This window comes from Fukomys damarensis, unplaced genomic scaffold, assembly GCF_012274545.1.
Source record: "Fukomys damarensis isolate Sample0158 unplaced genomic scaffold, DMR_v1.0_HiC HiC_scaffold_23, whole genome shotgun sequence".
Lineage (NCBI taxonomy): Eukaryota > Metazoa > Chordata > Mammalia > Rodentia > Bathyergidae > Fukomys > Fukomys damarensis.
The window spans coordinates 44799059-44814632 of NW_022900935.1; the positions used below are offsets into that span (position 1 = coordinate 44799059).

Consider the following 15574-nt stretch of genomic DNA (forward strand, 5'->3'; position numbering starts at 1 on the left):
CAGTGCAACCCTGGGGACAGAGACCCAGCAAAGTGGGCATAGCCCACACTGGCCACAGCCCCATCCTGGCCCCAGAAGCCACCCCCAGACCCTCAAGGCCTTGGGAAGATGGCAGCCCCACACCAGGTCCCCACATGCCTGTCTCATGGCCACAGTCACTTGCAGCACACTCACTCTACCACCTGTCACCAGCAGCCTCTCTGGAACCACCAGTGCCAAGTCAGTCCCGGGTGGGACAAGAGCTCGCCCTGCTCGCCCAGTCACAGGCAGTCTCAGTACATCAGGACTAGCGCCCAGGGTGAGCAGGCCAGCCAAGAGGGGCAGGGCACAGGCACAGGCAGCTCCCAAGCCAGACTGGATGCACCAACAAGGAAAAGGTCAAGCCAGACGGGGTCCCTACACCTAGAAGCCAAGGCAAGGGAGTCTTTCCCCTGCCTGACAGAGGTCCCCCAACACAGAAAGACATTTCCTGGGACAGCCAGGCTGCCACTTTTGGTGCAAACTAGAGGAAGGAACACAGACTTTCTCGTAAGGAAGTCACTTTCAGTGGGCTCACCCTTTTTTTTTGAAGAACTTTCGCCAGAACCTACAGGATGCAGAATTCAGAGCGAGGAGGACGGTGCATGCCAGGGTCACCAGACACCCCTCAGAGCTAAAGCCTCCCTGCTACAATCTCTTGTCCCCAGGCAGCAGCAGCCACCCACAGCCCCCTCAGCCTTGCCCTGGATGAGGAGTAAGGGGGTCTCCAGCCCAGCAGACTGGACCGGGGGCCTAAGTCACAATCTTTCTCTGAGGCCATGTGCTGGGCACACAGCAGATACCCAGAACATCACTGCGCACAGACGGCCTCCTGGCCCTACAGGTACCAACAGCTCTGACCAGGGAGGACCCTTCCCATGAGCCCTGCAGACACCAGGGTCTCCTCTTCTGTAGCAGTCCTAGACCACCTCAGTCAGGGAGGGTGCTCTCCCACAGGATAGCAACCAGACCATGGCACATGGGTAGAGGAGACAGGAGAGTCATCTACAGTAATGGGAAAAGAGAAATGCAAAACAGGTAAGAACCGCAACTGAACATACACAAACAACAGACATTTCTAAAAAGACACAAATCAATGCTCCACACTGCTTGTCACTAGGGCACTGCAAACCAGAATGCAAGATCAGGATGGTTCGCTATTGTCAAAAAACACGGAACACAACAAGTGCTAGCAAAGATGCAAAGGAATGAAACCCAGAGTCTCACTGGTAGGAAATAAAGCAATGTGCCACAGTAGAAAATAGTACAACAGTTCCTCAGAAAATTAAAAATAGAATTAGCACATGATCCAGCAATCCCACTTCTGAGTAAAACCCAAAAAGTATTAAGCACAGGGACTTGAACAGATTGCTGCACACCCGTGCTCACAGCAGCATTACTCTAACCACCAGGAGACAGAGACCAAGTGCCCACCCAAAAACTGGTGAAAAAAATGAGAGCCAGCTTGTAACAGAGCACTGCTCAGCCTTAGAGAGGACGTGCCACTCGTGCTAGAGTGGACAAACCGGGGGTCACTGTGCTCAGTGAGCAGAGCCGGTCAGAGGGCAAACCCTCCATTCCACAGCCGCCGGGGTCCCTGAAGCCACAGGGCAGAGCACGGGGCTCAATAGGGCCAGGGTCTCAGTGTGGAAAGAGGAACAAGTCTGGAGCTCAGTGGTGGCGATGGCTGCACAAGAACAGAAAAGCACTCACTGCCACTGAACTGCATGCTTAATATGGGTAAGATGGCAGCCCATGCCTGCAGCCTGAGGCAGGACGATCACAAGTTCAAGGCCAGCCTGGCACTCTCACGAAGCCCCTCCTGACTCAAAATTTTAAAAAAGCACTGAGGGGTTGGGAATTTAGCTCAATGGTTCTGCCGCATGCCTCACAAGCACAAAGACCTGAGTTTGAGCCCCAGTACCCACCCCCAAAAAACAATGAGGTGGTAGGTAGCTCAGTGCTCCCTGGATTCACTCCTACATGTGTGCCCATGCCCATGTGCTCATGTACGTGTATATAAACACCTACCACAAAATTCACCATTTTATCTTTTTAAAAATTGAAGTACTGGGGATTAAACCCAGGGTCTTTGCAATGAGCTACATCCTAGCCCCGCCCCCTTAATTATCTTACAGCTGGGCCTTGCCAAGTCACTAAGATGCCCAAGTTGGGCTCGAACTTGCCATCCTCCTGCCTCAGCCTTCAGAGTGCTAAGATTACAAGTGTGTGTCACCAGCTTGCGTTAGGTTTATTTTACCATGATTAAAACAAAAAGCACAGTACATTAAGAACAGCAAAGCTTTTAAAGCAAAGATGTACAAATTAATAAGAAAAAAAATAAGATTTTTTCACCTTCCAGACCAACAAAGACCTTCTCAACACCATTATCTTAAAGCTGCAGGGAAGCAGACAATGGGCAGCATCCTAAAAGTTCCACAGGTGTCTTAAATTTCTGTGAATCTCCACAGGTATGTGAATTGGAACCCCATTTAAAGAAAGGTCCTGATACCATGGAAAACCAGTCCTCCTGACCGCTTCTGGGAGATCAGAATCCACCAAGGAGATTATCAGAAAAGTAACGAAGTGAACTGCTGATGCTGATGTACATGCTACCCAAGTGCTTCCCCGCTGAGCTACACCCCTGGCCTAGACACCCATGAAGCCCTAAGCATGGCCAGGTGCAGGGAGATACAGACTCATAGGCCGGGCTGCATCCCCCTTCACCAGCCAGAGCTTCCTGAAAGCACCCCACACTCCTTCTATCACATAGGGCCACAAAGACAGGAGGGCAGGGACCTCCAGAAGACAGCTGGCCCTAGGAACCACTCACTCCTTCCTCCCCAGAGCATCTGTCGCTCACACACACCTGCACCACACCACAACGGGAGACACACTGGAACCCACACTAGCAGCTCACACATCGCCCACTGAGAGGCCGCAGCAGTGAGGGTGGGCTATGAGAGGGACAGCACGCGTGGTGGCACATGCAGCCAGTCGCTCTACGCTGAACCGCACCCCATCCTCCATGCCATTTCCCGCTGCGTGCAGGCTCTGAAGCTGCTGTGTCACCAGGCTGAAGTACTTGAGATCCACGGTGTTCTGACAAGCCCGAAGCATGTGGTCACAAAATACAGCCCAAGCCCTCGATGCTCCCTAGCTCCCAGAACCCTCAATATGATCTAAAGCTCAGAAACACGGTGGCCAGACCCGGAGCACCTACATTCCCGAAAGAACTAACTGAGCAGCCAGGCCAAGAATACCACGTTCTCATCTACCAGTGTTAAACCAAGAACCCACGTGTGCATGTGGAAATGTCCTTTTTATACCTTCTTTTACTATCTGGATATTACTGTGTGCTTTCAGCTTATTTCCTAAAAGAGAACTTTTCCTACACAAAACTTAAAAGCAAAGGAAAATACCTCCAATAGCATTTCTGGTGAAAAGAAAAAACCCACAGTAAGATAACGTGCACGTGAATGAACCCAATTTTAAAAGTACACTCCATGTGGCAAAGGCCAGGGCAGGCTGGGACCCCTGCAGTCTGCCTGCCTTGCTGCTGTGTTGGAAGTGCACACAGTGGCTGCTCTGACTTTGTGTTTCCAGGGGAAATGCTCACAGGTGTCTAGAGGGGCCCCCACTACCACCCAGAGCCCCCGAGCCGAGGGCAGCTGTGCTGATCAGCTTGTCCCCACCAGGCAGGGCCCTGGTCCCTTTGGACACAAGGAGCCGACCCAACCAAGCAGAGGAAGAGCTCCAAGTCCAGAAGGGCTGATGCCCTGTGCACCTCTCTGGTGCTGTCTCCAACACTAACATATGCCACCTCTGCCCTGCTCAAACCAGAGCTCAGGGGCACACACGCACACACCAAAGATGGGTCCTGAAAAGCAGCAGCACAGGACAGGTCCTGAGGCATCAGAGCCTCCACACTCACTGCTGGGAAGACATTCTTTTCAACTTTGTCAGGAACTTTTTGTTGTTGTTGTTGTTGTTGTTGTTGTTGTTGTTGTTGTTTTTTGCTTTTTGAGATAGGGTGTCACTATGTAGTTGAGACTGACCTGGAACTTACTATGTAGCCCAGGCTGGTCTTGAACTCGCAGCGATCCTCCTGCCTCAGCCTCCCAAGTGCTGGGATTACAGGCGTGCGTCACCACACCTAGCTCTAACTTTGTCAGGAACTTTAATGGTATGACTGTAAGTTTTTATATTTTGTTATTCATTAGCAAAAACACTGAAACACTTAACCATGAAATATGATGATGCCTGGGATCTGCTCTTATAAATTAGTCTGCTTAAAAAAAATAAAGAGGGGAAACGAACTGGGATTCAGCTAAATTAGGCCACACTGAAAGGTGCTGAATTGGTACACGGTGTGCGTTACACTGGTTTTCAGTCTTCAGGGCAAGACTGAAATTTCCCACATAAAACTCCATTTTATACGACCACAGACAGGTCCAGGCCCTGCATTCATAATGACAGTGAGGGAAGTGTGCTTGCCGGTTTCCACTGGAGCACTGGGGGACCCTGCCTTTCAGGTCCCACCGGTTCCTCCTCTTCTGCCTCCAATCCCTCAAAGAAGAAGCTGAAAGCAGCAGAAACCAGGTGTGGGGGCGACCATGAGCCTCCAGGAGCCCCCAAGGCAGGTACTGTTGCAAACCATTGCTCCAGGCACCCGCGGCACTGCAGGTTGGGAAGAGCCAAAGTGGCCACCGGTCAGAGCTCCAGAGATGGGGCTACCCTTCCACAGTAGCACAAGGGCCCCAGAGGGCACCCATGCAGAGACCCTGCAGACAGCCTCTACTCTGAGCTTCAAACGTATTCCACAATATAGCTGTGTCTACCTTTACCTGACATGTGACAGGCAAGATGCTGTACTTGTCCACAGCCCACAGCAGACAGAGTCACAGTAGGGAGCACACGGGGCCAGGCTCCAAGGACGCAACGTGCCCAGGACATTCCTCTCCTGGACCTGGGATGGCCTCTCATCCGGATACCCAGGGGAAAGCATGTCCCTTCTAAATGGGGCATCACATCTCAAAACCCAAGGATTCATGCTGGGGACGTAGCTCAGTGGTACTGCACCTACCTGGCAAGTGCAACATCCTGAGTTTGGTCCTTAGTACCAAAAAAACATTGATTCATACTGTGGGCCTTGATAGTCCTAGAAGCCCTGACCAGGGGGCTGCTCTGCTGGGTCCTGAGGCCTAGGGGCCTAACTCACAGAAAGTTGGACAATTCAGAGAGGAAAGAAAGCCAGTCCTTTGTTCAGTCAGTTAAGTCAGGCAGAGACTCACACACAATTCAAATAAGAATGTTTAAATGAGATTTCAAACCTACCTACACTAGTGCGGCACATCATCAGGTACAACTACACACCACAGAACAACATCTCAGCCGGTGACAAACCACACGTGCGACAGTGGTCCCCGAGGTTACAGAGGAGCTGAAGATCCCCACCGCCTAGGGATCTTCCCGTACCCTGTGCAAGCCTGGCAGATGCATCCAGACACACTTCCCCAACGTGCAGTGGCCGCATGGCCCAGGTGTGCAGCTGCCATCCACCTGAGTCTGTGTAGACACACGACATGAGGTTCCAACGCGACAAACAGCCTAACGACACGTTCCTCAGAACATGTCTCCTGAGTAGCACAGCTGTAATTAAATGGGGGTGCCAAAAACTGTAGAGGACCTCCCCCATAATAGAGGCAACTCTAGCAGCAACACCGGGCAAGTTAAAGCACATCCTAACCTAACTGAAAGAGAAGTGCACCAACCACCCCATCCATTCTGGCAGGGCCTGGCACAATGGGCAGAGCCCAGATCCAACACTTGGAAAGAGTGCCCATTGCGCAGAACCTGGACACAGGTTTTGGAAACAGGTTTGTGTCACACAAACCACTCTCTGGGTCAAGAATCAAGACAAAGGCTCTTGGCCGGAAGGCTGCCATGTGCCTAGGCAAGAAAACTTCCCAGGTAGGGTTCTCGCCTCTCATCTGCTAAATGGAACCCCTTAGGCTGTGAGAACACAGGGGCCAGGCCTGGGCTGGGCTCCGGGATCACAGCTCTCCTGGGTCATTACTCTACTGAAACCCTCCTGACTGCATTCCAGGTGTCTCGCTGTGCAGCTGTCCAGCTGCCTGGGCCAGAACACACATGTCTGTCAGTGGCCCAGCTCTGCACTGGGAGGAAGGGCCTCCTCTCCTTGCTCCCCACCTGGCACCACCCGGCCAGGTGATCTTGAAAGTGAGAGGCACAGCCTAGCTCACCGAACATACGGGGCAGCCCACGGGGTTTCACTGTCTTCACAGTTGGAAGAGCTTTATAAATTGAGACAAAATCCACCAGGGTCAGGCAAGCTGGGCGACACTTATTGCATACAAGGATGTTTAAAAAAAAAATCACAGTTTTGATAGTTCTGCAAAAAAAAACTTTGCAAATTTACAACAAAACTGTCAAGTAATTAAGGCACGGCGCTTCACACATGAACCTAAACTGCTAATTAAAATCCCCTCGCTTAATTGACTACATTTGCATATCATTCAACTTGAGAGTGTAATTTTTTTAATGGTTTGGGCAACACAGTTGTAGTGTCAGGAAGCAGGAGGCTCAGGTGAGAACAGCAAAGGCCCAAGGGTACCAAGTACAAGATGGCAGCCCCTTTGGTATGAGAGTCCCTGTCTCCTGCTTATCCTTGTGGACATCCAGGGAGGGAACAGCAGAGATCTCAGAAACACTACGCCAGCCACACAGCTTGGGCATTGCCCACCCAGCACACAGGATGCCCCTGGCAAGGCACAGCCCCAGAGACAGAGCAGACAGGTGGCAGGACCTCCCACAGCCACAGAGTGCCCACTGTGTCCCAACTCAGTAGCATCACTGGCGCCAGCAGGCACCTCACTTGGTTCCTGCTGGTCTGGGGCAAAGCTGAAGGAAATATTAATCTGTCCACAGCTTCCCACAACTCACCCTGCCCAGAGTCCACACCTGCAACCATCTCCAACAAACAAGTACAGCCCCTGACCCAGTGGTCCTGAGGTCTATCACTGGTCCCCTTCGGACCCCAAAGGGATGGAGACTTCAACTCAGCGCAGCCACAGGTTCAGTCCCAGGTTCATTCACTGTCACAGGACTTGAGGACATGGCACTGAGAGGCATAAACCAGCTCATCAGGCAGAATTAAAGTACCCACTCGAGAGGGGCACTATGGTCATGGACTGGATTTTCTGATGTAGTCTTAGGGTGTCCTGAAGATGCACTACTGATCAAACAGGGCCAGACACAGGAGACAGTGCCAACATCGTTACAAATGGCCTCACCTGGGCATCGTGGAAGTCCAGGGTACAGGACCTGGGGAGCTCACCTGGGGAGCTGGCATGTCAGGCTGGGCTATGCACTGCACAGTGGCTGGGCTGTCCACTGGCACAGACACCACTGGGGGAGAAGGCACGGGAACAAACACTTCCGGAGAAAGGTCTGCACTCGCCAGAGGACAACACCCAGCCCCCGCACATGAGCCTCCTGCGGCCAGGGGAAATGGAAGCCCTTGGTTCCCCCCTGGTCTGCCCTCTCTGCACAGCAGCCATACCAGACAGGACCATGTGGCTGGCCCTGGCACATCACCTGGTAGAAAAGGCCATGATGCCACCACACACAACACCACTCTCTCCATATCACACACAACACCACTCTCTCCATATCCCATCAATGCCACATGGCCTACCTCTGCTAGCCAAGCCTGAAGGACCAGGGTCCAGAGAACACGCTCAGCACCTGGCCAGCCTCACCTGTACCTCCAGGAGTACTCTCTGAAAAGGTGTGAGGCCCAATCAGCCTTGCTGCTTTAGAAAAGGACACCAACAACTTCTGTTTACAGACGAAGAGACACATTCCACAGCAAAATCAAAGATGTTTGTTTCCATGCAACTCTCAGTACAGGGTCCAGCCGGTGTCTACACACCTGGCCTCAACAGTGGGACCAGTGGATCCTAAAGCACAGCACCTCAGCCAGTGCAGGTTGAAAGAGTCTGCAAGGTGACAGCCAGCCAACTCTTGCTCCCATTACTTAGAGACTAACTTGTGGGCAGAGGGCACTATAATTAGCAAGAACACCTGACTCTGCTGGCAATGGCCTTCCTCGTGAGCACAGAAACAAGTGGCCAGCAAAGGAGACCACGAGGCAGGTGGTAGGCACAGACCTACAGCTTCAAGCAGAGAGCTGCCACGAGGCCAGGTCAACGAGGTGGAGCCAGTGGTATAAGTGTGCCCAATGCTCCCCACCAGAACCAGCCAGCCAGCCTGCCTGGGGTGATCACCTCACACATTGTGTTTTCCAACTGCCACCCCATGCACAGTTCAGGGATCGTCAGGAGGGGGAAGGGCCACACCAGAGCCTGCCCAGACATAGGTCTCCATGAATATCTTTACGTCCTCCAGGGCTGATGTGAAGTCAGCTTTGCAAACCCAAGGGGCAGCAACAGTGACTGATCCTCCAACTAGGATAACATCTACTCTCTGTAGGGCCTCCCCACCATCCAGATGCATTTCCCTGCGTTTCCAGCAGCACAGGGGAAGCCACGGGAAACCAATCTCAATGAGAGCTGCTTCTTTCAAAGCCACCAGATGTTCCAGTGGAAGCCACAGCAGTGCACAAGAGCCAAGGAAGAACATCCACACAGGCAGCCACAGCCAAGGGTAACGTTCCAGGGCCTTCCAACACCTGAGTCTGCTCTGAGCGAGCCACTTTCTCCAGAGCACAGGACAGACACAGGAAGATGCCTCCAAAGATTCAACTCCATTCCTCAAAGAGCTCATTTCCCTTCTCTAGGATGGAGAGCAGCTGCCAACAAGCTTCATCAAGCTGTGACCATGTGCCCCCACTGTGTCACTGTGTCACTTGGCAAGTATTTATTCCAGTCCTGGAAGCAGGGACCCAGCTGTGACCAAGCTCCCTCCCCCCGTCATGCAGGGCCCCCAGAGACAGCCGCAAAGGGCTCCCCAACCAGGACAGCTGAGAAGGCCCACCCACTAGCAGGTGTGCAGCCATGCGGTCACTTCTCGGCCTCCCTCGTTGTTAAATAAGTCACAGCGTTCTCTGAATATTTGCAAGCACAAACAGTAATCTCTGAGAAGATGCTTGTGCCAAACACCAAGACAGAACACCGGTTGTCTCCAAGGCTCATCCAAGACCCCTTTATCTGTTTCCACCCAAACCAACAACAGGAGGATGATCACAGAGTAGGCATTTTAAGCAAAGGCTGACGCAGCGTGCAGGATGGCCAGGTACACCCAAGCCACAGACAATGTGCTTGGTCTGCTCTAGTCTCCCCCATGATCGAACTTAAAATATGCCTGATTACCAGGTGTGGTGGTGCACACCTGTAAATCCCAACACTCTGGGAGGCCAAGGTAGGGGAGTTACAAATTTGAGCCCAGCCTAGGCAGCTTAGTGAGATCCTGACTTAAAAAATAAAAGAGGAGTGCCAGGGATTTAGCTCAGTGGTTCTGCCACCTGCCTTGCAAGTCCAAGGTCCTGAGTTTGATCACCAGTATCAAATAATAATAATAATAATAATAATTAAATTAAATTAAATTTTAAAATAAAGAGGGGAGGAGGGGTTCTCTCAGTGCAAAGGCCCTGGGCGCAAACCTCAGTACTGGGGGATTTCGCCTGACTCTTGGTCCTACATTTTAGAAAAACAGGAGACACCACAGAACCACTGCATAGCCTCAGGAAGCTGAGGCCTCACCCAACCTAACCTTCTCTTACAGGCACAAAAGCAGCACTAAGAGCCACCACTCACTACACCCACCCCGAGGCCAGGTAGGTGCTTCCTGAGATGACCCAAGGTAACCTCAACACACAGCAAGGTGGCTGGTGCCACAACTGGTCCAGGAGACCTATGGAGGTTGGGCAAGAAGGCAGGGTGACCTCGCTGGGCTGCAGCAGTAAAGGCAACTGCACAGGGCCCACGGGGCCCCAAGGATGCCATCTAGGATGCTGGAGATGCTGACCAAACCCACTCCCAACCATGCAGAAGGCACAGTCATCCCAGTGAGCCCAACATGGACCATGTCTGGTTCCCAGCCCCATGTTCCCTTCCCAGGTGGTGATCAACAGCCACAGTAGAACTTCCTCCTGCAGCTCTCCCAGGTCTCCAGCCTCTGTTATTTTGATTCAAAACAAAAAAACTTTTAAAAAACATTTCAGTTGAAACTTGCATAATTCTTCCAGTGGAGAAATCCTCCCTTGGCTTTCGCAATCCTTAGAAAGAGATGTATTATTACCACAGAGTCCGGCCGCCGGCCACCAACACCTCCTGCCAGACAGCCAAGGAGAGGCCCCGGAACCACCGCCTCCTCCCTGGCCCTGCGGGCAGCAGTGTCACAGCTCAGACCTGGGTTCCCCCCTACCCCCGCCTCCGGGGCGGGGCTCAGCTCACACTTAACCCAGACTTCCTCACACTCAACATCCTGTCTGCCCTTACGCGACATCTCAGACAGACATTACACAAACCGGCTGCAGGAGAGGTTGAGAAACAAGACGCCACAGTCAATGACCTTACTCAGAAGACCCACGCTGCCCAAGGGATGTCAGGGAGGCAGCAGGAGACAGAGGTGAGGGCTGCTCAACAATCTCACTGCCCCCAGAAGACAAGGGACCAACAGGCTTCTAGGACAGAAAGACATGCATGCTGGAGAATGACTACATGAGGCTCTGCAAAGGTGGACTAAGGTCATCAGAACGAGTGGGCAAGGCCAGGGTGCATACCACACCCTGCACACTCCCCCCCTCTGCTGGGACATAGCTGGGTCAGGCTGTGGGCAGAACCCTGAATGCATGCTCAGCCACTGTTCCTTCTCCCTTTGAGAAGGGCCCACTGGCCTTTGTCCCTACTGACCAGACCTCTTGATCTTCAGGGGCTCCCTGTCTAGCAGCCTGTCCTTTTAGCACAGATGGTACCCCATCTTCTCTACCAAGCACCTGGAGAAGATACCATTAAATCCAAGAAAGCCCAGCAGGAAACAGTGTAGTAAACACTCTTGGAAAGGAAGCCAAGGGACCAGGGACAGCTGAGCCCTGGAAGTGCCATCCAGACTCAGGGCAGCCAGGTAAGTGAGTACAGCCCCAAGGCAGCACACAGAGCAGCAAGAGGTGGGGGGCCCAACTACCTATACCATGCCATGCTCTCCTGCCTCAGCTTAACAGCAAGGCGCAAATCACTGAGAGGTGAGCTCCTGCAACCTGAAAGTGGTTGCCATTCCCAAGTCCACCTTAGGACTTGGTGCTCAGTAAGGCTGTCCATCTGGCCCGGTATCTGCCTGCATCAGGTCAGGAAATTCTTCAAGAGGCACATTCCAACTTAAGGCACCCAGACAATTCATGCCAAGTCACCCACAGGAATAGCAATAACCCCAGAGGAGGGAGTGCACCTAAGAATCAGGCCCCGCGAGACAGGTACGGTCACTTAAGAAGCCAGACTCCTCAGTCAGGTCAGTGTTCAAACCACAGGCGGCTATGGCCAGAGGAAGGCACCGCAGCACCTTTTTGCCAGCCTGGGAGAGCAGCCACCAGTTACCAGCAAGACCTCCTGTGGGACAGAGCTGTGTCCCAGACAGCAGGCCAAGTGGCAGCTCATACCACCACTGTTCACATCCTTTGGACAGAGAGCAAATCTGTGCTCACAGAGATAGAGTGCATGAAGCCCAACAGCTCTGAGACAACAGGAGAGGAAGGGAGAGATGGCGCCAGAGAGAAGGCAACAGAAGGCAAAGGAAGGCTCAGTGTTCCCATCTACCTTTACCCTAACTGTACCATCCAAGACACATTACACAGAATCCCTAAAGCAGTGAGGCAGAGTAGGAACATAAACACAGACCCCATGAAGTTCCAATCAGACTGGCTCAGTGAATGGCAGACAGCAGCTCACAGCAGTCCCACCAACTGACTCACTGAGCACGGACAGCCTGTGTACTTTCAAACTACACCTGCAGGAAGCTGTCCCCATGAAGTTCCAATCAGACTGGCTCAGTGAATGGCAGACAGCAGCTCACAGCAGTCCCACCGACCGACTCACTGAGCACGGACAGCCTGTGTACTTTCAAACTACACCTGCAGGAAGCTGGTCTTGGGGCCTTCGGACCACCATTCCCCTACTCCCATGACATTGGGAAACACCACCAAGGAAGACTGATTGGCCTGGCGGCCATCAGACCACCATTCCCCTACTCCCATGACATTGGGAAACACCACCAAGGAAGACCATGAGCCCTCCACATGGTCATGGCACTGCTGACAAGCCAAGGCCTGAGGACATCCACCTGCACACAAGTTTCCAGGCTCAAGACTGGAACCCCAGCCCCACTCAGCCAAACCTAGGAACACAACCCAACCCCAGCCAGGACACTGTGAAGCAGGGCAAAGGTAACCAGGGTACTGGAGACCCAGGAAAAGCACCCACCTCCCCGCTGTGGCTGCAGAGAAATGCAGCCTGGTCCCACTGCAGAAGGGTACCCAGCCACCTCCACAGATCCCCAAAGCGTCCAGCTCAGGCTGCCTTCAGCAGGTCTGCCGAACACCATCCCTGCAGAGTTCCAGCACACTCTTTGTTCCTCTTGCTCTCCTCCTCAGATCAGAAATATTAAAGTAAGCTACAAAGGAAATGAAGAAATCAAAACACATTCTGCGAATCTGTGGCAAGAGGGAGTGGGAGGAACCAAGGGCAGCAGCAGTGAGGCAACCGGGCCATCCTCGGGGTCACCACGGTCCCACACCCACCTTGACTGACACCACTTCCCTCACGGCACTCTCGAGTGTGCGCTCGGCTGTCGTGGGGGGGTTCACAGGAGACCCACACAGCTATTATGCCCAAACACAGGGGCCGTAAGTGAGGGCAGAGCCAGGGCACATGGGCTGAGATACCCCACGAGGGGAGAGAGCCCTGCAGTCCCTCATCAGGAAAGCACAGAGGGTGTCAAAAGCGCAGACCCCAGGCCAAGGCTGCCACTGCTGGGGCAGGGCTGCTGCTCAGGCTGAGACCCCAGTCACTTTCAAATCGTGTCACACTCAGGAACTTCTGCATCAGAAATGAGGTGTGCGCAGACCCTCGCAGAGAACACAGAGCCAGGGTACCAGCCAAAATGACATGAGCCATGGAACCCGTCCTAGCCACGGCCTTCTAACCCAGCAGAGCTCAGCAGTCCTTCAGCCACAAGGCACGCACACCCAGAACCACAAGGCCTGCTGCAAGGGAGGAAAAATGCCGTCCTGCTCAGCAGCATCTGGGACAAAGAGGCCCTGGAAAGGCCCAGCAGAAGGCCCACAACACACACATGACCCAGAGTCAACAAAAACAAACAGACACACCCTGCTCCATCAAGATCCTCACACTTGCTCCGGAGACAGTAACTAGGCCTCAGCGGGTCAACCAGCTCCAGGGTCTGTGCAACCCCTACCCCTTTGCACAAGGCAAGGTGTGGGTATGCCAGGCCAGAGGACCTCTGGGCACAGGGAGCACAGTAGCCCACCCACAGCCAGCTCCCATCCGACATGAGGGGCCACCAGCCTGCAGGACTCCTCCACAGCCTCCCCAACCCAGGGACTGCAGGCAGCTGCACCTGGGCGCTGGCCCGGCCGCGCAGAGCCGCCTTGGAACACACAGGCGCACAAGCACACCCACTCTCTTGCAGCCCCCACTGAGATGAGGCGACAGTCCCTCTTCACTCCTCCCCTCCCCCACGACTCTGACACTCCGCTGGAGGGGCGCCCAGAGAAAACCGGGCTGCAGCATCTATTCACAGATTTAGAAAAAAAGTTTGATGCAATAGCTGAATTAATTAGGCCTCCCAAGAATAGCTGAGCCAATGCAGCACTCTGCGTGTGCAATTTAACAAGCCTGGATATGTGAAAGAAAAGTTACAAACATTTGGTGCCTGTGCAACAGAAAGTTCCTGTGGACTCCAGAGGACAATTTCAGCATCTGGTGACCCCGAATATGCCCAGCCGGAATCCACAGTCTCCAGGCAAACAACAAACAGCACCTGGGCAGCAGCCCTCCACACGCAGCCCTCTGCGTGGCTGAGAGGGAAAGAAGGAAATGAGCGCGCCCAAAATAAATCGCAGCAATTCTATAACACTCGGGGCCTGGACCCTGACCAGGTCAAGCATCCCTTACCCCTCTTGGGAGACACTGACATGGCCGAGGGAGACTAGGAAAGACAGGGCTGGAGTCTCCAAGTCCCAACCATACCCCTGCAGCCCAGATACTTTTGTGTCTGTGTCCCAAAACTTGAGGGCACAAAAGGAGAAAGCTGGCAAACCAAACCAGCAATCTGCTGGGACCAAGGCCTGGCTCCCTACTGCCTGCAGTCTAAGAGGCTTCTGGGGTGACAACTCTCCCCACAACCGTGTCCAGACGGGGGCTCTCTGGAGACCTGGACCTGAGGTTTGCAGCCTGAGCCCAGCTGCCTGAACTTCCTGGAGTTTATGGTTGGCCTCTCCCTGACAGAACCAGGCCCAGCATTCTGGGCAACGGGCATGGGGCTCCCACGGGCCTTTCCACTCACTAGACCAGTCCCCCAAACCACTCAAGCTCGGCCTGAGGAGCCAAGCCCATCCGGCCAGACGCTTCCCTCGCCAGGCCTCAGGGGCCTATCAACAGGCACGCTGATGCTGTCGTCAGCAAGACAAAACAAACCCCTGAAATACAGGGTGAGGCAGAAATGCTGGTCCCAGCCCCGGACGACCACAGCCCAGCCACCCAAGAGGAGCCACCACCGTCAGCACAGCCACTAGGCCCACCGGCCTGGGGACACTCACCCGGGGCACCCGCCGCTTGTACTTGTTGCCATAATCGAACTTCTCTTTCACGTCGTCAAGGCAGCGGCCTAGGCGGGCCTGCTCCTCCTTGCCGGTGTAGTCCTGGCTCAGCAGGATGTAGGCCCGCCAGTTGGCCGAGTCGAAGCCCCAGTGGCAGGTCCGGTTCTCCAAGGCCTTGTGCGAGTGCACCACGAACTTGTGAGGCGGGTACATGAGGCGGCAATCGAGGCACTGGATACAGGCTGCGCTGGGGCTGCTGTACAGCTCGGGCACCAGCAGCCCCTTGCACTTGCCGAAGCATTCGTGGTACACGCGGACACTGCGCTCACTGAGCTCCAGGCCCAGCGCCAGGCTGGCGGCCAGCTCCTTCTTGCAGGGCGGCGGGTAGGCGCCGCCGTAGAGCAGCGCGTTGCACAGGCGTTCGGCGTCCGTCTTGGTGATGAGCCCGCACGAGGGCGCGGAGAAGGGCAGGATGCCCATGACTTTGAGGATTTCCAGCTGATCGGCCGTGCAGCGCGAACAGTAGATGTGCAGCTCGTCGCACACTGAGTTGATCTGCTGCAGCGAGAAGTCGCGCAGCACGGAGTTGAGGATCTGCGGCAGGCACAGGCGCTTCTCACCGCCCACCACGAAGCAAGAGATGGTCTCGCCCTCCAACACGGTCTCGCAGCGCTCCGTGGAGCGGTCGGATGGCATGAAGAAGGGCCCGGGCAGCACCGGCGGCGGCGGCTGGATGGCGGG

General features: G+C 54.1%; 1 protein-coding gene across 1 annotated transcript in view; it reads right to left on the bottom strand.

Moving 5' to 3' along the window:
• The window catches only part of Ski (SKI proto-oncogene), a 65182-nt gene extending 49614 nt beyond the window's left edge, over window positions 1-15568 (bottom strand). The window contains exon 1 of the mRNA XM_010627889.2: window positions 14834-15568. Coding sequence (XP_010626191.2) covers window positions 14834-15529 — 696 coding nt within the window. The 5' untranslated portion in view covers window positions 15530-15568. The remainder of the gene's footprint in view (window positions 1-14833) is intronic.
• Window positions 15569-15574: the final 6 nt, after the last annotated feature.